General features: G+C 39.8%; 1 protein-coding gene across 1 annotated transcript in view; it reads right to left on the bottom strand.

Moving 5' to 3' along the window:
- Positions 1-17,138: 17,138 nt before the first annotated feature.
- USP10 (ubiquitin specific peptidase 10) overlaps positions 17,139-23,384 on the bottom strand; it is a 193,550-nt gene continuing 187,304 nt past the window's right edge. Inside the window, exon 14 of the mRNA XM_033941815.1 lies at positions 17,139-18,156. Coding sequence (XP_033797706.1) covers positions 17,969-18,156 — 188 coding nt within the window. The 3' untranslated portion in view covers positions 17,139-17,968. The remainder of the gene's footprint in view (positions 18,157-23,384) is intronic.

Genomic DNA, 23,384 nt, shown 5'->3' on the forward strand with positions numbered 1-23,384 from the left:
GTCAGAAGAAGAAAGTGCAACCAGAGACTTATGAAATCACCAGACAACAAAGGTAGGAAAAATGATTTTATTTTCAATTTAGTGATCAAAATGTGTCTGAATTTATATCTGCTGTCTATATTTTGCACTATGGCTCCCTTTTACTAAACCGCAATATAGGTTTTTAGCGCAGGAAGCCTATGAGCGTCGAGAGCAGCGCTGGGCATTCAGCACAGCTCCCTGCGCTAAAAACTGCTATCGTGGTTTAGTAAAAGGGGAGGGGGAGGTATTTGTCTATTTTTGTATGGGTGTTACTGAGGTGACAGTGCATAGAGTCATCTGCTTTGATCTCTTTGAAAAAATCCCGGAATAGGAATGATAATTAACATTTTCTATGCGTACAGTGTGCTTTGTGGGTTTTAAAAAATTTTATTGTTGGTAGATCATTTTGACTTGGTCATTTTAAAAGTAGCTCGCAAGCCCAAAAAGTGTGGGACCTAGATAATTTTGTGGCCTGACCTGGTATTTCCCCTTAACTGGTGCACAAATACAGAAATAATATGAGGTCATTTAGCAATTCAAAAAGCTTGATATTATTTATGTATTTGACTAGACTAATTAGGCATTTGCCCATGAATAGAACCTGCAGTTTTGTTTAAAATACTGTGTTTTAGGTGGTATAGAGCCTATATTTCTGGTGCCTGTGGCTCAGGGTGACTAAAGTAGGGAAAATCTGTTATAAATCCTGTGTTTTAGGGTAGCACTGATAGAACCTGCAGTTTTGTTTAAAATACTGTGTTTTAGGTGGTATAGAGCCTATATTTCTGGTGCCTGTGGCTCAGGGTGACTAAAGTAGGGAAAATCTGTTATAAATCCTGTGTTTTAGGGTAGCACTGATAGAACCTGCAGTTTTGTTTAAAATACTGTGTTTTAGGTGGTATAGAGCCTATATTTCTGTCTTACCAGTATTCAGCCATTGTTTTCTGCTGATTAGGTGGAGAAGGGAGGGGTTCTGTTTTACTTCTAAGGTTAATTGCATTATCTTTGGGACATTGCTGAAACAAGGCTGCCCTGTGAACTTCTAAAAGCTAAGTTACTCACCATTTCATATTCTGCTCTTTTCACTGGTTTTCAGCATTATATCTGCTTAATTTCTCTTCTCCTCCCTGTTTCTTACTAAAAAAAAATATAAAAAAGCACAAAAAAATCCTTCTCTTTCCTCTGTTAAATCTTATTTCTTCTTCCTGCAGTTTTGTTTAAAATACTGTGTTTTAGGTGGTATAGAGCCTATATTTCTGCCTTACTAGTAGTCTTACTTATAGTCCCACCAACCCCAGGGACCACTATTCATATATAGAGACCCATATAATCAGGACTTCACAACCAATCAAGATGACCTTTATTCTATGCAATCACTGTGGTGCTTTAATTCCAAGACATACTATTTGGAGGCTTAAGGCTTGCCCCATCTGTCTTCAACTTGCCAGTATTAAGGAGGAGCTCTGCAAACTTAAACAGGAATTGAATACAATTAAAGCAGCTTCCATCACTCCACAAAATCATACCAACTTACCACCTCTACCTCAAAGAATAAAACAGCCCAGGAATAAATGGGTCACAGTAGGCTCAGGAAGGCTGCGACATGTAACACAGAAACATCCACCTTCACTAATATTACCTCTACAGAATTCCTTCGCTCCACTAGTGCACTGCGATACTCAGGAAAACAGAAGGGAGGTGGGACTGGAACCAATGAAGGAAACTCAAGAGAACAAGAGCACCCTAAGTACAAATAAAAAAGCCAAACACAGAAAACTATTACTGTTGGAGGATTCCATCATCAGAGGCATTAACCTTGGAACACAGGGCGAGGAGTCCAAAATAGTGAAATGTCTTCCAGGATCCTCAGCTACCAGGAGTTCCAGGCAAATACTGACTATAATTAAGGAAGAAACTAAAGATTTTAACACTGATGTTGTTATCCATCTGGGAACAAATGACCTGGCCAACAACTCCACACTTGCAGCACAGAAAGCTTTTCGGGAGCTTGGTGAGGGCGTGAAACCTTTTGTAAAGACTTTAGCTTTTTCTGAAATACTGCCTGCATATGGAAAAGGAGAGCAAAGAATGAAAAACACAGAGGACTTTAATAGATGGCTCAGAGCCTGGTGTCATCAAGAAGGCTTCAGGTACATAGGAGGATGGGGAAATACATGGAAGGACAAGAAGCTATATTGCACTGATGGGCTACATATTACTACAGCAGGAAAAAGAAACCTTGCAGAGAAATTTAGACAATATTTTTCCAGGCATTTAAACTAGAAGGTGGGGGTGGTGTATGTACGAAGGACAATTATAGAGACCACCCCCGGCAAAAGAAAAGATGTGATAGTAGTAAAGGCTGCAACATAAGCAATATCAGCAACTCATTTCTTAGTATTGCAACTGAAAGTGAAACGACACAAAAATCCATATGAAAAAGGAGATTATTGCTGAAAAATAGCTGGAAAGCGATGACCACAAATGCTCGCAGTCTAAGCAACAAAGTTCATGATCTGCAAGCCCTGATATTAGAGGCAGATCTAGATATTGTTGCTATCACAGAGACATGGTTCAGTGAATCACATGGATGGGATGCAAACATACCGGGATATAATCTTTTTAGGAAGGACAGAGATGGTCATAAAGGTGGAGGAGTAGCTCTCTATGTAAAGATCAATATCCAAGCGACCGAAATGCAAGGGACCTGGGGAGAGGAAGAAGCGATATGGATTGCTCTGAAAAGAGAAGATGGAACTTCTATCTACGTGGGTGTAGTCTACAGACCTCCGACTCAATCGCAGCAAATTGATAAGGATCTGATTGTGGATATCCAAAAGTTTGGAAGGAAAGAGGAGGTTCTGCTGTTGGGAGATTTCAACCTGCCGGATGCGGACTGGAATGTTCCGTCTGCGGAATCGGAAAGAAGTAGGGAGATTGTGGATGCCTTTCAAGAGGCTCTGCTCAGACAAATGGTGACGGAACCCACAAGGGAAAAAGCGATATTGGATCTGGTCCTCACAAATGGAGAGAGTATCTCTAATGTTCGAGTGGGTGCTCACCTGGGTAGTAGCGATCATCAAACGGTTTGGTTTGATATAACGGCTAAAGTGGAGAGCGGCCGCACGATACTTAAAGTCCTAGATTTCAAACGTACGGACTTTAATGCAATGGGAAAGTACCTGAAGAAAGAGCTGTTAGGATGGGAGGACATAAGAGAAGTGGAAAGACAGTGGTCTAAGCTGAAAGGAGTGATAAAAATGGCTACGGACCTTTATGTGAAGAAAATCAATAAAAACAAAAGAAAAAGGAAGCCGATATGGTTCTCCAACCTAGTGGCTGAGAAAATAAAGGCGAAAGAGTTGGCGTTCATGAAATATAAAAAAAACCCAAGAAGAGGAGAGCAGAAAAGACTACAGGGTGAAACTGAAAGAAGCCAAGAGAGAGATACGTTTGGCGAAGGCACAGGCGGAAGAACAAATGGCTAAAAATGTAAAAAAGGGAGATAAAAATTTTTTCAGATATATTAGTGAAAGGAGGAAGATAAAAAATGGAATTGCTAGGCTAAAAGATGCTGGGAACAAATATGTGGAGAGTGATGAGGAGAAAGCAAATGTGCTAAACAAATACTTCTGTTCTGTGTTCACAGAAGAAAATCCTGGAGAAGGACCGAGATTGTCTGGCAAAGTTACACGAGAAAATGGAGTAGATTCTGCGCCGTTCACGGAGGAGGGTGTTTATGAGCAACTTGAAAAACTGAAGGTGGACAAAGCGATGGGACCAGACGGGATCCATCCCAGGATACTAAGGGAACTCAGAGAGGTTCTGGCGAGTCCTATTAAAGACTTGTTCAACAAATCTCTGGAGACGGGAGTGATTCCTGGGGATTGGAGGAGAGCGGATGTGGTCCCTATTCATAAAAGTGGTCACAGGGATGAAGCAGGAAACTACAGGCCGGTGAGCCTCACTTCAGTTGTTGGAAAAATAATGGAAGTGTTGCTGAAAGAAAGGATAGTGTATTTCCTTGAATCTAATGGGTTACAGGATCCGAGGCAAAAGGTAAATCGTGCCAAACGAACCTGATTGAATTTTTTGATTGGGTGACCAGAGAGCTGGATCGAGGACATATGCTAGATGTAATTTATTTGGATTTCAGCAAAGCCTTTGATACAGTTCCTCATAGGAGGCTGTTGAACAAACTTGAAGGGCTGAAGTTAGGACCCAAAGTGGTGAACTGGGTCAGAAACTGGCTGTCGGACAGACGCCAGAGGGTGGTGGTTAATGGAAGTCGCTCGAAGGAAGGAAAGGTGACTAGTGGAGTCCCTCAGGGTTCGGTGCTGGGGCCAATCCTGTTCAATATGTATGTAAGTGACATTGCTGAAGGGTTAGAAGGAAAAGTGTGCCTTTTTGCAGATGATACCAAGATTTGTAACAGAGTAGACACCGAAGAGGGAGTGGAAAATATGAAAAAGGATCTGCAAAAGTTAGAGGAATGGTCTAATGCCTGGCAACTAAAATTCAATGCAAAGAAATGCAGAGTAATGCATTTGGGGATTAATAATAGGAAGGAACCGTATATGCTGGGAGGAGAGAAGCTGATATGCACGGACGGGGAGAGGGACCTTGGGGTGATAGTGTCCGAAGATCTAAAGGCGAAAAAACAGTGTGACAAGGCAGTGGCTGCTGCCAGAAGGATTCTGGGCTGTATAAAGAGAGGCGTAGTCAGTAGAAGAAAGAAGGTGTTGATGCCCCTGTACAGGTCATTGGTGAGGCCCCACTTGGAGTATTGTGTTCAGTTTTGGAGACCGTATCTGGCGAAAGACGTAAGAAGACTTGAGGCGGTCCAGAGGAGGGCGACGAAAATGATAGGAGGCTTGCACCAGAAGACATATGAGGAGAGACTGGAAGCCCTAAATATGTATACCCTAGAGGAAAGGAGAGACAGGGGAGATATGATTCAGACGTTCAAATACTTAAAGGGTATTAACGTAGAACAAAATCTTTTCCAGAGAAAGGAAAATGGTAAAACCAGAGGACATAATTTGAGGTTGAGGGGTGGTAGATTCAGGGGCAATGTTAGGAAATTCTACTTTACGGAGAGGGTGGTGGATGCCTGGAATGCGCTCCCGAGAGAGGTGGTGGAGAGTAAAACTGTGACTGAGTTCAAAGAAGCGTGGGATGAACACAGAAGATTTAGAATCAGAAAATAATATTAAAGATTGAACTAGGCCAGTTACTGGGCAGACTTGTACGGTCTGTGTCTGTGTATGGCCGTTTGGAGGAGGATGGGCAGGGGAGGGCTTCAATGGCTGGGAGGGTGTAGATGGGCTGGAGTAAGTCTTAACAGAGATTTCGGCAGTTGGAACCCAAGCACAGTACCGGGTAAAGCTTTGGATTCTCGCCCAGAAATAGCTAAGAAGAAAAAAAATAAAAATAAAAATAATTTTAAATTGAATCAGGTTGGGCAGACTGGATGGACCATTCGGGTCTTTATCTGCCGTCATCTACTATGTTACTATGTTACTATGAATACATAATTGGTTTTTTTTAGTACTGAACACATATAAGATTCTCTTACTTGCTTTCAAAATTAAACTTACCCACTCCCCAGCCTTCCTAGATAAATATCTTATCTCCTACACAACCTCACGGACCTTAAGATCTACTAACCAGGGTTTGATTAGAAGAACCCGGTGAATTCTTTGGTTAGAAAAGGTTTCTTTACCCTCTGGAAGCTTCGCTCCATTAGGGCATATTTTGATGTTTCATCATTTAGAATTCTGGTGCAGTCCCTTAGACTTAATTAGCTTGATTACTGTAATATTGCCTATTTGGCAATATCCAACATGTCAGAGGAATATGCAGCGACTGCGCATGGTTCAAAATGCGGTGGTCAGGTTGATTTTTGAATTGAAGAAATAGGATCCTATAACACCCTCCTATCGGATACTGCATTGGTTGCCAATGGAGGCGCGAGTAAAGTTTAAGTTTGCTTTAAGGCTCTGTTTGGTCTATTTCCCAAATATATAAATGAGCTCTTTTCTTTTGCAACCAACAAACCCAGGAGAAATTCGCATTTGAATTTTGCTTTTCCGTCTGTTAGGGGCTGTAAATTAAAAAAAAAACAAAAAAACATCATATCTTCTGTCATATCAAGCAGCATTATGGGGAAAGGACCTAGAACACCTGATTATGCTTTCTGATTCATATGAATCTGATTCATGAATCTGATTCCTATGTGGAATTTAGGAGACATTTAAAGATATATTTGTTCCTGAAACATTTAGGCAACTAATTGGTATGGATATTGTTATGAACTACCTAGATCATTATAGTATTATTTCTAATTATTTAGTTATCTAATTTCATCTCTTAATTGTAATCTTTTAAAATTTTTGTAAACTGGCTAGAACTTTACAGCCTTGTGGTATATAAATTGATTATTATTCCCCCAATTAAGGAACTTTTCTCCACTACAGCCCCTGCTCTCTGGAATTCTCTTCCATTAGACAGTTGACTTGAAGAGTCCCTTGATAAATTTAAAAGCAAACTTAAAACTTTTTTTATTTCGGGATGCATATCAAAATATGAGATGGGATTAAAAAAATTAAAAAAAAATCTGAATAGGGTAAGGTTATTGGGATAGTCTATGTTTCTGTGTTTTATTGAATAATCATTGGGTGGGAGCAAATGGTTGGTTATGCATATTTGTAAGTTGAATGTGCTTTTATTAACTTACTAGTCTACAAGCCCGTTACATTAACGGGTGCTAGAATATGTCTGTCTTCCTTTCTTTCTAGCTCCCTCCTACTGTCTATTTTTCTTTCTTTCTCCCTCCCTCCCAATGTCTGTCTTTCTTTCTGTCTCTCTCCCTACACTTCCCTGTGCAGCAGCTGCAGCATTCCCTCCCCTCCATTTCCCTGTGCAGCAGCATTTCTCTCCCCCCACCCCACTTCCCTGTGCAGCAGCAGCAGCATTTCCCCCCACCACCACTTCCCTGTGCACAATAAAAATATTGAACAACCAAAAAAACCCCACCAAAAATCTGTCACAAATTGTATACTGCTTTGGTTTAAAGCGGTGTATAATTTTTTAAACAAAATAAATACATTGTAAGGTAATACATACTCCTATATACCTAACTTGAGAAACTTTGCCTTCTTATCTGAAAACCTTCCTCCTCCCTCACCCGAGGTAGGCTTTTTAGTTCTTCTACTGTTGGTTTCCTGAAACTTTAACAGTACAATCTGATCGCTTTGGGGATACCAAAAGTACAGTGGATAAGCAGAAAAATGACAAATTTCACTTCTCTGTTCTTATAACTGTGGTGCTAAATTTTGAGGGTGTGACCTAATAATAACCATCCAGGTAAGACAGAGCCCGCCCCTTGTCACGCAGGGGCAGTGTACTCTTCGGTGCATGCTCGGCAGGGTGAGAAGCCGGGGCTGTAACTAGGTTAGAGGGTGCTCGGATGCGTGGGAAGCTGTTTTGTGGGCTAGTGGGTGTGAGAGGCCGGGATCTCGAGCAATGCCCGATGTTCTGTCGCCGACCGTTACAATTGGGGCCTTGGGTGCAACTCCCTTAGTTCTTTGCCGGAGGTATTTTTAAATTTAAAGCTGCCGAGGTGGCTCTTCTCATGATCCCCAACTGCGTCGGAAGCCTTCTCCAATGCAGGTGCAGCTCGTGAGAAGAGCTGCCGCCGTGGCTTTGAACTTAAAAATAACTTTGGCCAGAACATTACCTTGGGGTCTGCGAGTGTGGTGCCATTTTTCCTCCCAAGCTAATAGAACCCTAAGCGCGCATGCGCACTCCTGCCTGCCACGGACATACGGATCACAGAACATGCAGATAGGAGTGCACATGTGCGCTTAGCGTTTTATTATAGTAGATTATATGATATATATTTGTGTATTGCACTTTTGAAGTTTAGAAAATCAATAAAGAATTTATGAGATGGGATCAATTCTCCTGCTAACTCCACCCAAGATCATTGATGAAAGAGAATCGCTTTTACGACGTGACTTCCCCTCCCTTGCATTTTCCCCCTCCCCCTCTTACCTTCTTAAATTTTACTTCTACCTCGATGTAATTTTATCTTTATCCCTACTCCAGTACCTCTCGTATCAAATCTGTATATGTCTCGTCAATCACCTATGTTATTTTAAAATGACCCCCCTTTTTTAAAAAAATTGTATCTTTATTTTTAGTATTGTAAACCAACCAGATACTTGTAACTGATGGTCAGAATATCAAATATAGAATAAAGTAGGAAAACTTAGAAACTTTCCTTCTTTTTCTGGGGTTAAATATAAGAAATCTTCACAGGTATAATTTTCTTATCAATCAGTCCATATTTGATGCTCTTTGCCTTTTATTGATCTGTTCTACCTAATATTCAGACTACAGGAGACAGCCGCTTGCCTCCCACAGTCCATGGCAAAACCAGAAATGCAATGCTGGTGGTATATCCAGCAACCGGCACAGAATTTCTGATTTACATTTGGCTGGCTGTGACAGAGCTGCCTAATCCAATATTTATCCGCTGGCTGGCTGAATCCTAGAGGCAGGTCGATCTGGCTTCTGAATTAGTAGTGACTGGCTATTTTACAGAACAAAGCCGAGAACTAGGCTATCTGCTGAATCGGATCTAGCCAGCAATCTCCCCCCAAAATATCAATGGCTAGCTGACTATAGAGTGCATGGGACCCTTGAAGACTTGTTTGTTCTTAATTACATAATTCAATGTTTTTCTTGCTCTTTTGTTATCCGCTTTGAACCTGAGTTTGGAAGTTGGTGGGCTTCAAATAGCATATCATATAACAGTAAGTAACAAAATATTATTTTTATGTTTCTGGGTAATAATGTTCTTTTTTAATTACCTATACCACAAAAAGTACAGAAAATGGCTATCTCTGCTCCTCAAAATTTGCTTTTGTAACCAGGATGTTGATATTTTGAAAGTTACCTTTTTTGCAGAACATTCCAGGAGGGGAAGAGAGAACCATGAAGTTTGCTTTCCTAAAAATTTGGCAGGCACCCACTGACCACTTAAGCAACTGCTACTTCGGCATGGTAGACCCTTCCAAACGTCAAACTGGCAAGCATGCATCTGTAATCAAGAAATCAAAACCCACCTATTCAAAAAATTTATACAGATGGCTTAACCCCAACCGGACCACTCTCAAAGCAACTCCCCCCTCCACCAGTTCCCTTCTTTTTAGCCTCAAGCATGTCAACTGCTTCCCTAACGATATATATACTGGATCTGCACTATTTCCTATTTGTACAGCATCTTGTAGCTCTTAAAATATACAGCTCCATTATTCTTGTAACTTCTCCTGGAAATGACCATAACTCTCTCTGTAATTATCCTGGAAATGTCCAATTGTCTCTTTTGTAATCCGCCCAGAACTGCAAGGTTGAGGCGGAATAAAAATCAGTAATGTAATGTAATCACATATCCAGACCGTCCTTCATCCATGACACCGGTGCCACATTGACCTGAGTTCCCCATGCCCATTCCCCAAGACAGCAGTTGTCTTCAGAAGAAAGCAGCAAGTCAGAAAGCAGGAGTGTCCTAACTTGCCCCACTTAAAACAGGCATCCATATTTCCTTGTTAATTGGGTTCTCACTGTGGGCCCTATTTTTTTTTTTCATGAGAAATCCTTGCCCTCATAGCATCAAGCTTACGCTGCAATGCAGCCAGTTGGGACTTCAAGTAATCTATTTGTGTTTTATATTCTTATCCCCTTACTGGTGAGAGTACACATGGTCCCTCCCCCTTTTCGTCTAAGGAAGCACTATTCATTTTGAGAGGTGGGAACTGTTACATAGTAACATAGTAGATGACGGCAGATAAAGACCCGAATGGTGCATCCAGTCTGCCCAACGTGATTCAATTTAAATTTTTTAATTTTTTCTTCTTAGCTATTTCTGGGCAAGAATCCAAAGCTTTACCCGGTACTGTGTTTGGGTTCCAACTGCCAAAATCTCTGTTAAGACTTACTCCAGCCCATTTACACCCTCCCAGCCATTGAAGCCCTCCTCAGCCCATCCAGGGAACTCAGTCATCATTGGGCAAAAGGGTTCAGCATATTGTCCACCCGGATCTTTTTCTTGAGTGCTGACCCCCAATGTGGACCCTAGTATCCGGTAACTATGATATACACATTGGGAAGAATAATAGTGCTAGGTAAGCGCTCAAGAAAAAGATCTGGGTGTCATCATGGACAATACACTGAAACCGCCTGCCCAAAGCAAATAAGATGCCAGTAATTATTAGAAAAAGAATAGTAAACAAGACTAAAATGTTTTAATGCCTCTGTATCCACACAGTGGTGCAACCTCACCTTGAGTACTGCATTCAGTTCTTTTATCTCAAAAAAAGATATAGCTGCAGTAAAAAAGGATCAAAGGAGAGCAACCAAGATGACAAAGGGGATGGAACTCCAAGGCTAAAGGGCTCTCCAGTTGGAAAAGAGACGACTGATAGGAGATATGATTGACGTCTACAAAATCCTGAGTGGAGTAGAACGGGTATAAGTGGATTGATTTTTCACTCTGTCAAAAATTACAAAGACTAGCTACAGGGAAATACTTTTAAAACCAATAGGAAGAAATATTTTTTCACTCAGAGAATAAACTCCGGAACGCATTGCAAGAGGTTATGGTAAGAGCAGTTAATATAGCTGGCTTTAAAAAGAGTTTGGAAAAGTCCATAATCTGCTATTAAGAAAGATATGAGGGAAGCCACTGCTTGCCCTGGATCAGTGGTATGGATTGCTGCTACTATTTGAGTTTTTATCAAGAAAAAAGGGGGTTATAAAGGATAATTATACAAAATCTAATTCAATAAATTCATTTACTACATTAGTGTCTGGCTACTTTTTTGTAAATAATTTATCATCACTAAAACCCATTTTTTATCATATAGAGAACAACCATTTTATTAACATATTTACCCCATTGTGTAAATTAAGAGGCTGAAGTGTCATAAAGAATGCATGGTTCTCAGTAAAGAGACCTCTTATAACTTAGATGTTATTTCAAGTCTTCATCCTGAATGCATGTAATATAATCATTTACTTCAGACCTCCTTCCTACCTCAAAATTTTTTTATTGATTGTATTGTTTAATTAAGTTAAAAAATGAATTAACTGAGTGCAGAACCTATCCCTCTTTTATTTAAATTAATTAATAAATATATGTTAACTTAATTTGTAATATCCTAACTTAAAATCATTTGATTCAACTTATCATCATTATGATATTATAACTTGAGGTCATTTTATTCAACTTATCACATTACTAATAAATTTAGTTGTAATATCTAACATTAAAATTAATTAATTCAATCCATCAAATATATTTCAATATGTTAGAGAAGAACAGCAACACTTATCTTAATGGCTTCCTGGCCAGAACCAACGTTGGTGCATTTGTGAACTACCCCGACGCTAAACTATTTTAGAGCGTTTCAGCTATTGACTAGCCTTCATCGGGGGACAATATTGCTGCTGTCCCACTACTTGGTTACTCATCCTCATTGATGATCCTCAACGAGGATGAGTAACCAAGTACTATTTTTGTGTCACACATTCCAAGTGAAGGAGTACAGATAGGCGGTTGTTTTATACCCTTTATGCAGCTTATTTTATACCTTAGCAACCATGGACCTCTGAGGAAGGAGTGTTTTCCGAAACACGGACCGTGTCAGGTCCTTTGGTTTGTTATAAGGTGGTATTTTTAACTGCATAAATATTTGGTATAATAAACATTGTCTGCAACTCATACATAGTTGCCTGCAGTTTGTTTTTGCTTTGGCTGGCAGTACTGCAGTTTTCGTTGGACTTTGGTTTTGTGTTGTCTTCTCTAACATATTGAAATATATTTGATGGATTGAATGAATTAATTTTAATGTTAGATATTACAACTAAATTTATTAGTAATGTGATAAGCTGAATAAAATGGCCTCAAGTTATAATATCATAATGATGATAAGTTGAATCAAATGATTTTAAGTTAGGATATTACAAATTAAATTAAGTTAACATATATTTATTAATTAATTTAAATAAAAGATAGGGATAGGTTTTGCACTCAGTTAATTCATTTTTTAACTTAATTAAACAATACAATAAAAAAATTTTTAGGTAGGAAGGAGGTCTGAAGTAAATGATTATATTACATGCATTCAGGATGAAAACTTGAAATAACATCTAAGTTATAAGAGGTCTCTTTACTGAGAACCATGCATTCTTTATGATACTTCACAATGGGGTATGATAAGATAATAAGATTATTTAAAAAAAGTAGCCAAACACTAATGTGTAGTAAATGAATTTATTGAATTAGAGATTTTGTATAATTATCCTTTATAACCCCTTTTTTCTTAATGATAACTGTTGTGGGCTGGATAACTTAAGTAATGATCTGATTGTCTGTTAGTAGATTGAGTTTTCGCCAGGTACTTGTGACTTGGATTGGCCTCCGTCGAGACAGAAGACTGGGTTAGATGGACCATTGGTCTGACCCATTAAGGCTATTCTTGTGTATCGCTTTCCAGGCTTGCTCAGGGGTCCTTCCCACTGATCATGATGGTTAGGTGGGCACCTAACAACCTTCCAGTCCTCTTCTTCCCTGATTCTCTGCATTAAACTGGCAGTAAGGCTATTCTTATATTCTTAAATGTGGGGGAATTATTTTTCTGACCTGCTAAACCAATCTTAAGTACTACAATGTCAGAGTAGGGAGCACCCCTAAGAATCTGCTCAAGACGATTCATTTCTTGGTTTTGGACAGCACCCTTCCTTACAGCTTTGAGCAATACCTGTTCCAAACGTGTGACATCTTGGAACAATTTCTCCCCAGGCCTCTGCATGAGTCTTCCACACTACCATACATGTCCTCCAGCAATCCCAGTCATTAGTAGTAGCGTCTGGTTTAGAGAGTCAAGGACAGTACTTCATCAAGAGCTGGTGCCCTTAAACTTTCCACCACTTTTCTATTTCTCACCCTCAGCACATTGTGATTTCTGTACCATTTGTAAAGTCAACATTATCCAATGGTCAAAAGTTTCCTCCCGAAAATATCCACAGCCTCGTATAAGGGCTGGTATGATAACGAGGCTTCACGTTTCCAACACCTTTACCATAGTGTCAATTAGGGCTTCAGAGGAATAAGACAATACTGGTTCTGAATATCTGACATCCGGTAAGTTATACCTTCATGCTTTAAAAAGTATTTCAACTCTTCCTTCCAAGCATGGGGGCATGGCCCTCCCTCCTACCATAATGGGGACATTTGAACCTTCACCTAGAGATACCATAGGGGGTAAACTTACAGGTTCTATTTGTCTAGAGCAGGTGCAAAATGGCTTAGTACGTCAATTTCCCTCAGACCCTGCTCAACAGTAGATGAATCCATGTTGGCAGGCACTCCAGTTATTAAAAATGCCTGGCATGGATCCACTCCCTCCCCCTTACACCAGTTTCTAAGCATTAACATTTCTTTAGACTCCATTTCCTCACATAACATGCCAGTCTTGTTCACATTTTTAAAAATCCCCCCAAAATCTTTGGTATCCCAGCGGTGCCTCCCAAAATTTTATGTAAAGCCCCCTTCAGGGTGGCTCTGGGTCCAGGATCCAACCTGGCTGGAGTCCCTCGAAAACAGTCTCCATCAATCCCTCACTCGGTTAGAGCTCGATGCCTCCACCTGGAGAAAAGAAACATTAGCAGGTGGATTCACTGTCTTCTCCCCCCAAGAAAAATAAAAAAAAAAACTTGTGAACAAGGTTGGCTAATAAATTAAACTTATTAATTCACACTATGTACATTGGCATAATCATAAGACAAATTGTTAGGATAGCTTTCAACAATTTAAACACTTCCACACTTAAACTAATATTTGTGCAGTTAATTCAACAGCATTTATATAATATTCATATATTCAAGCCCTTTGCTTATAATCTCTCGGACCTATAACTCTCAGATCAAATTCAATATTTCCCCAAAAAACCTTTATACCTCTCTCAGTTCTGACTGCCAACACTGTAGTTGTAAGCTCCTTCCAAGTTCTTAGCTTAGTCACTAGGTGGGTGTGGGTGTGTATATCTAGATCCCTCATTTCCAATCCATTCTCACCCAATCTATGGAAACTCTTAGGGGTAAGCTGGGTGCCGTCTTTCCTAGATAGTGGGCTTAGCCCTATGGCAGCCTCCTAGTGGTTATCCCTTAGCTCTAAGGGCCCCAGCCCTCCCAAGGGCACTCCACCATTGCTGCTAGTCTCCAGGGAGCCTTCTCTCTTATTGGACCGCTGGTGCTGATTGCACCTCAGCAGCCTTGCACCTATGTTGGGCTATTATTGCTAAACCACACTCTGTTAGCCTTCCCCTCCTTTGAGGAGTCTCTGGGGTAGTTCCTTGCTGGGGTCCCGATTACCAGCCCTCAGCAGGGCTCAGCAACCACCAGTAACATGACTCCCTCTGCTCTTCTCAGCCCTTAGGCACTGATAGTGCCTTCCCAGGCTCTTTTCTTCTACCCTGAGCTGTTACCAAAGGCTGCTTGCTTTGAGATTAGCTCCCAAGGGCTGCCAGTCATCTGTCCCGAATTCCTTCCTCCCAAGGGCTGCCATCTGTTTTCTTCAAGAGTGTCCCTAGTGGTACACAGCATACCAGCTCTAAAAAGAACTCTGTGTCAACCAGCGAGTTTTCCATCTAGTGAGCTACCTCCCAAATGAGAATAATGCACAGATATGACTCTATGTAGTGCAAGCTCATAGATTCCAGACTCCTCAGAACCAATTTCCAACTCCCTGGATCAGTAGCATAGAATGTTGCTACTCCTTGGGTTTTGGCCAGGTATTAGTGACCTGGTTGGCCGTGAGAAAAGGCTACTGGGCTTAATGGACCATTGGTCTGACCCAGTAAGGCTATTCTTATGTTCCTATGCCTCCCTGCTATTTTTGCCCTCATTTGAACTCTACTATTCTGATTTAGCTCTGCTCAGTTCATATCCCCACATTCATTTGAGCCCACAAGCTTTATTCTCTTAAAATGCATAACATTTCACCACAGTGTCTGTGTGTTCATCCCTCAGTGCATAATTTGAATAGGGCGTTACCTTAAACTTTTGCACACTCAGGGGAAGATTTTCAAAACCTACCATGCCTTTAACGATAATCGCAAAAAACGGGTCCAGTCAGTTTAGCGTGGAAATATTCTACCGGCCAATTCTCAAAGGGGCTCACTGCGGTCTTTTCCAAGCTTCTAAACAGACTCTTGACTCTGCCATGCAAATGTATTACATCGAGGTCATTGATATTTAAACAAGCACTCCGGGTGATTTTCTATTATTGCCAAGTGATTCCCTAACCTCACTGTCCTACATTTGCAAGAAAATTTCGTCGGCAAGTCTGAGCTGTCAGACTATCTGGTCGGTGCCTGAGCACTGGCTGGTTCAGGCATTGACAGGAAAGTAAGGCTTAACAACTTATTTATTTATTTATTTTATATACCATTTATATCCTAAGTGGTTTACATTCAGGTACTTTATCATATTTCCATATCTGTCCCGATGGGCTCAAACTCTGCCAGAGAATTTTGCCCCGTCACCCCAGGCTGGGATGCCCACTACCTCCCACCACTGCTGCATTACCCCTCCCCCCCCCACCCGACAGCAGGAGAGATGCCCACTCCTTCCCAACCCTGTCAGATTTCTTCTAAACTTCAGCGTGTTGAGCATGCCATGTTTGAATATGCTATACAATGGAACAGTTCCACCTTTCTTATGTTTCACATATACTTAGGAACAGTCCATATACCATAACATGATCTTCACTTCAACCAAGTCTCACCACAATTTTTTTTTTACTAGTTTCAACACTCTCACAACAATGATCTCAGTGGCACCACTCACCGCTCAAGTACGTGCCATATTGTCATTGGCCAATAATTTCAATTTTATCTCAGTATCTTATTTACTATGTAAGCATTACTTTTATTTAGCGTGTAGTTTTAATACATGTTCTTTAAATTTTAAATATCAATAGATAATATCTGCTAAAGAAACAGTTTTGCACTTATCTTAAAGCTGTTTAGTTCTGCGGTCTGGGGAGGCTGAATCCAACATGTTTTGCCATTGAGCTTTATCAGGGATCCTCCCAGAGCCGTCCCACGTCGTCAAGCTCGCAAAAGCAAGTAAAACATTGAGATAAATGTGAAATTATTGGCCAATGACGATATGGCACGTAAAGCGCGCTGCTCTGAAAGTACTTGAGCAGTGAACGGTGCCACTGAGGTCACTGTGATGAGACTTGGTTGAAGTGAAGATCATTTTATGGTACAATGGAACAGAACATGGAATCTCATCAATTCAGGGAACTGCTTGGTCAGTCTGGTTTGGGGGATCTTCTCACTAACTATACATTAGATACCTGTACACAACCAAGGCACTGCATGCACATAACATCTTATGTGCATTCTGTATAAATACCCTAAAAACACAACTAAACAAGGCAGCATTGGATTAAATGACTTCTCCCACCCCTCTATAATATTCAATAGTGTACAGAGAGATGAATACTGACCAAAGTATTAAAGATCTATCTCAAATGCCTCAATTCCATCATCTTTAGAAGGTAACAGTTACGTTTCTGAAGGTATTTGACCTACAGGAAGTTTTCTTTCATGATACACACAAAGTATGTCTGGACCAGCTCAGAAAACATTCATCCATCTTCTGGAGATTTACTCTTGTGCATAAACTTTTGTACAAACCCACTCAACCACTTTAATTGGTAGCTAGCTATAACTATTATCCTATCACGTCTACCAAATACAATCTTAAAAACATTAAGCCAACCCCTTTCATTTCTTTTCACCATAAAGTGAAAGGGAATTTGGAGGATAGGGGTGGAGAGAATCTCTGCTTTTCAGATCAACATCAGATATTTAAGCAGACAAACAAGCATTTTTTAACCAAATTTATGACTTTTATTTGTGGACAGCAATTTTATATGTCTAGATATCACTAAACTGTGTACAATTAGGAGCGTAACACTATAGGAGAGCAGATAGCAAAATTAAAAAATAAACAGACTCAAAGAAATACTAGTCATAATCGTTTTGCCCATATTTTTTTAATCCTCTGTATACAGAAACATAATTGCAGCTCAGAATTTTTAACAACGATAAAGTTACAATCACCCTTCGATAAAGATGAACATCTTAACTCGAAATGTTTGATCTGCAATGTAGACTTAAACAGCTTCCCCATTACACAATTGTTAATTTTTTAAAATTCTTCCTTTTCCCAGCAATATTACAATATTTTTGTACATCAGACATTTCACTTCCTGAAGTGCGCAAGGAGATTTCTCACCCTGAGCCACTGGCTCATATTTGATCACTGATCCAAAGTTATAGGGGAAAGCTAACTACTAAATGTATCTATTTTTTGTACTTGTGTTCATTTATTTGCATGTTTGGTGAAGATAAAATTTATTTTCACAGAAATCTATAAGTTCAGTTGCTGGTGTGGGTTATGTTTTCTATTAGGAAATCAGAAAGTGGGAAATAGAAGCTTTAAAAAGCCTTTTATTACCTTAGGATTCTGACATGTCCCTGGAGATAGATAGATATCTTTTTTTTTTTTTTTTGCTTTATTTCTGAAACTGAGGTTTTTTTTCTAACCAAATTGACTTCATTTGTGAAAACAAAGTCAAAACACAAACTATGTTGTGAACAAGCTGGCACACTATTTTCTTTTTCACTATATCCCAAAGTTGCAAGGGAAAGAAAAAGAAAAAAAAAATAAAAAAATAAAAAAAAATAAGAAGTCACTCGAAAGGAGCATCGAGAGGAGGAAAGAAAGTTAGAAAGAGTTGGCGCTCTATAAAGCAGGTATTGTACTCTCTGCACACCCAGCATTAAAGGGGAGAAAGATGGTTTCACAGCAAGTCAACTCGACGGTAGTAGAGGAGGTAGGCTGTACGCTCCGCTGATGGCTTCACCACCTGGTACTGGTTTATCACTTTCACCGCCTGGTCATCAATGCGTAACCAACCATTAAGACCAATCTGGAAGACATCTGTAGTGTAATGGCCACCAGTTGCACTGTTTCCATGATGGTAGACAACTGGATTGGGGTGGAGATGGAGATGGGGATGGGGAAGGGGAGAGAGAAAAAAATAACTTTGTAGGTGAAAGTAAACAGTAGTATTTTAACCAAGAAAGAAAGGGTTGACTCTTCAAGCAAATGCACCCTGCAAACAATTTGCACACTACTTCAAATTTGCTTTTGCTAAAGTAATAACTATTGGCTGCCCAGGCTGCTTTATTTCTGATGTCCACTCTCTCACCCCTCCATCCAGCACTGTTTAATAAATAACTCTTTTGCAAATTACTCAGGTTTATTCTTCTCCAATGGTGCTATAAGCTGCCAAAAACACATATCCATCTTTTCTAAGCAGGTAGCAGAATTTGTTTAAAAGTGTCTAGAAGCAGTAAACTAACTTGACATGCTCTGAAGGCATACAGCAATTTATCAATACCAAAAACATTTTAAAATTCCTATTTAGTTCAATTCTTTATGAAGGCAAACTCATGTTGTAATCCTTTGTATCATCTAATCAACCCATTTTGATCTGCATAATTACAGAATACATAATGGAAACTATGCTTTGGCTTGTCCCCAATATATTTTGCTCATAGGGGGATCATTTACTAATGCTTCTAAGTTCGGTAAAGCAGAGTTAATTGCCTGTAACAGAAATTCTCTATAGACAGCAGGGGTATGCAGTCACACTCCAGGTGAAATTACCAATGGAGCCTGGTGCGTTGGGATACTCCTTCAACTCATAGAAGTTTGAAATTCTCAGAGTATATATGAGTGTTCTTGCACTGCAATAGTCTCTGCCCTCCTCTCCAGTTAAAAACAAAGCTAAAGTGAAGTTGCATGGAGAGCACTTTTCCTTATGATTATTTATTGCATTTGTGCATTGTGGGGATGGGGGAACAGGTGAATATGGATTCAGTCTCCTGATATCTACAGAGAACCCCTGTTACAGGTAACCAACTCTGTTTCCTCACTAATATTGGATATTGTTATTGATTCATCTCTTACATTTAAGGATCAGCTAAATTCTCTTGTTAAAAAGTGTTTCTTTAGCCTCCGTATCCTGAGAAGAGTGAGAGCACTCTTTCATCAGAAACACGTCTCTGTATTGGTTCAGTCAATTATCTTGTCACGGTTGGATTATTGCAACTCAATGCACCTGGGTCTCTCAAAGGTCAGTCTGCAGAGACTTCAATTGATACAGAGTACTGCTGCCATTTTTGGTAAGAGTAAATTTGATCATGTAACCCCATTGCTCAAGGAATTACATTAAGAAGTTTAGGTTCTTTTGCTTTATTCCGGAAATCTCTGAAAAGTAAATGGGACACGCATGTGGGATCTCTAGGGGGGTAAAGTCGAGGGGGGTGGGTCATTAGAGTGGACAGACTTGATGGGCTGTGCCCTTTTCTGCCGTCATTTTTCTATGTTTCTAACTATTCTAGTCTACTTTTCCTTGTCAAGTTTATGTATTACATTACTGTTAACCGAGTCGAGCTCCTTTGGTTGATGACCTGGTCTATGAAACTAAGTTAATTAGTTAGGCTTCCAGTGTATCTTAGAATTCAATTTAAGTGCGTTTGTATTGCATTTAAAATTCTCTTTGGCATTTTTATTTCTTTGGTTCCTTTAGATTGGAATGTACACAGATCTATCAACTAATCCAACAATCAACTAATCCAATCCACCTCAGCCAGACATAGGAGAGCCCAAGCACCATTCACACACCCTCCAACCAAAAACGTCAAACGAAAAAACTATACAACAACCTCCTAGCCGCTCGAGCTGCAACACTTGACATCCAACTCTACAATCTATTGACCTCAACCACAGACTACAAAACCTTCAAAAAAGAAATAAAAACCTTTCTATTCAAAAAACACATAAAACCGAACTAACAGTCAGAACTACACCAAGCATCACCTGCAACTACTCCTTATGTACTTCTAATATCATGACAATTCAGATATAATCCTTAGCAACTTAACAAAATGTACTAAATACTCCCAACACACTTCTAATGTCCTGACATTGTAATCCGCCTTGGACCGCAAGGTAATGGCGGAATAGAAATCACTAATGTAATGTAATATAATGTAATCTCATCTCGCTAGGAGTTTAAATAATTTAAAACTTACATTTCCTTCCCTTAGGGGTAAAAATAGAACTTTGAAGAGATTTAGCCATTCTCATTTTCAAACTAACTGAGCTCTGGAACGAGTTACCACTTTCACTTAGAAGTCTAGGCCCCTTCATTTTATTTCAGAAAGCTCTGAAAACTTTCTTGTTTACTAAGCACTTTGGAAACTAAGCCATTCTAGATTACATTCTTCTTCTATATTTATGTACTATACTTACATTATTGTAAATAAAGTCGAGCACCTTTTGGGTTGAAGATCCAGTCTATAAAATTAAGTTTTAGATTTTAGTTTAGGTATACTGCAGGTGCAACCTAAACCATGGACCTCAGAGTTTCTTTTATATGTGTGGCATGGGATGACTGAGTAGGTGGAGGTGTGTGCTCTAGAATGGTTTTGTTAGTTGGCAAAGAGGTTATGGACAACTGCTTGGCCAAAAGCTGTAAATTAGGCTATTGAATGATCTAAGTAGTAATGTTTGATGTAGGTGCGTACCATGCTGCCCTGCAATGGAAAAAGGAAGCAAGAAGGCACAGCTCTCATGATGAGCATTTTCCATCTACATTCTCCTTCTCTAAGCTTCTGTACCGGTGACATATACAATAGCATAGGTGTCATAAATCATGTATGGAATTAAAACCCACAGATATGTGGTAGCCAACCAGTGCCTATCATTCTTTACGTCTCTACAAGAAGAGGCTACAATCAGCCTGGAAATAGCCAGTACAGCCTGAACAGCCAGGCAATGCCCTGCAAGCACATCTTTGGGCCAGCAGGAAGAGTCCCGGAAAGAAGGAGGCACCGAACCCCAGGACATGCATCTTCCCACTGCTCTCGCTAGCTGCCCAAAGCCAGTCCGAAGGGCGAGACTTTGTATGGGAAATGTCGAGATCCAATGTGAAAGCGAAGATACGTTCTGTAAGCAGGTAGGATGGATATGTGAGTGTAGCCCTCTGAGATCCAGAGAGCAAAGCCAATTACCTTTTTCCAGTAGAGGTAGAAGTGTTCCCAGAAAGTCCATGTGAATCTTCTCCTTCAACAAGCATCTGGAATTGGCTGCAAGGCCTCCAGTCTTTTTTGGTATCACAAAACACTTGAGAGGAACAAGTTCTATTGCATTTAACTGTTGAAGGGCTGAAAGTTCTTGGTGAAGGAGGGTCTTCTGAAAGGAGTTGAAAAGAAACTCTTTTGTTGGGTGGTTTAGAGGGTTTTTGATCAAGCGTAAGGCATAGCACCAAATCACCCATTGATCTGTTTTTATAAGAGTCTTACGTTGATGGAAAAAGATTAATCTGCCTCCAATGGGAAGATTGGAAGGAAGAAATAGGGGATTGTTGGCAATGCTCTTTGGTAAGGAGTCAAAAGGAGGACCACTGTTTGGGCGGAGATTAATTTTGTGATTTTTGTGTCCTTTGTTGCCTTACACAGGGTCGTTGAACTGGAAGCTTAGAAAATGATGACGATGGCTGATTGTAATGATGTTTGCTGTTACAGTAATATAAACATTTGGATGAGGCAGAATATTTTCTAAATGATGAAGAAGATTGAGAGGTTTGGGCTTAGATAGTGTGTGTGATCATAGTATCTGTGTGGTTTTTGATCTTATCTGCTACTTGCTCAATTTTATCCTCAAACGGACACTGGAAAAGTGTTCTTGAACTGAATTTTCCAGATAAGATACTCTTAAGCCAGGCCAAGCGGCACACTGCAATTGCCACTGCAGATAATTTGTAATCCATAATTTTATTAGCAGAGATAATTAGAAAATATGTCTGCCAAAAGAGTCTAATGTCCTGGCTTCTCTGCTTGGAGGAGCTGCGTGATCATTTGAGGGCAGATTCCATAACTAATGAATGCGGTTGAAGTTGAGTTCTGTCAGAGTCTAGACACTTTTTATACATTGTGTCTATCTTTTCATGCAGAGACAGAGGTCACAATGAATGTCCCAATGTTTGGGACCCAGACACTGAACACACTAATTATGTGGGTCAGACCCTAAAATAGTCAGATTACATCAAGAAAATTTCTTAAAGTCACCTGCTACCCTCTGACATGGAGGGGGAAATGGCTGATGCTAAGTCATAGGGCTCAATGGCCTGGGGAGATTGAATAATAGGATGCCAAAAACAGTTGATGGTCCTGGGTGGAAAAAAGGCTCAGAGTGGCCCAAAGAACAAAAAATGAATAAAAATGAACCAAAATTGGGTAAAATACTGGAACATGATAAAAACAAGAAATTATGAGGAAAATACTGAAAAATAAGTACGGGAAGGCACAATACAAAAAGGTGGCAAAAGTTTGACTCACTGAAGAGAAAACTGAATAAGTTTCTCAGCTCTGCAGAAAAAGAAGGACTGATGGTCCTGCGAGCTGATATTGGATGGGAAGGCACTGGCACACACGAATTATGGGCACTGCCTAAAGATCTGATGTGACAATGCACTTGATGGTGTCCGTAATTCACCCACATATGAGAATATTATGTCTGCTTGTCCTTGGAGAATTATTATGACACAAGTTGTTCCAAATGAAAACAATGTGGGCTAGAAATGTAAGCTATTACAAAACTAGTTTTCAATTCCAGAACCATACTTTAGTGCTGACCACTGAAGTACAACTCTCAGAATATTGTTAAAATAATGAAACAGTTGTGGTATTATACTGCCTGCACTACTTTGTGGTTAGAATTATGTGTAAGGATTGTAAATTAAGTCAAGTACACCTTGTAGTTACAGAATACTCCAGGATAAAAGAAAATGCTTATGACATCTTCTCAACACAGTTTTATAATATAACAAGTCACATTTTCCATATTAAAATGCCAGAAACCATAAAATATCTCATTAAGCAAGGGAAAATCTTCTATTTGATGGAACCTTAGGATTTTTGGTACTTCCACAGGAAAAATATTTAATTATTTTACATTCAGGAAGTATTTTTGTTTTGCATTCAAATAAGACAATCATAGCTTGTGGTAAATGAAACAATATAAAAGCTTTCTTCCAATCCAATCCAATGTCTTGTATACCGACTCATCCCAATGATGGGGCTCGATTCGGTGTACAAAAGATTAACTAATACGACAAGGAAAACGAATTATTAGAGCAAAGGCAT

The sequence above is a fragment of the Geotrypetes seraphini genome, chromosome 4 (genome assembly GCF_902459505.1).
Source record: "Geotrypetes seraphini chromosome 4, aGeoSer1.1, whole genome shotgun sequence".
In the NCBI taxonomy this organism is placed as follows: Eukaryota; Metazoa; Chordata; class Amphibia; order Gymnophiona; family Dermophiidae; genus Geotrypetes; species Geotrypetes seraphini.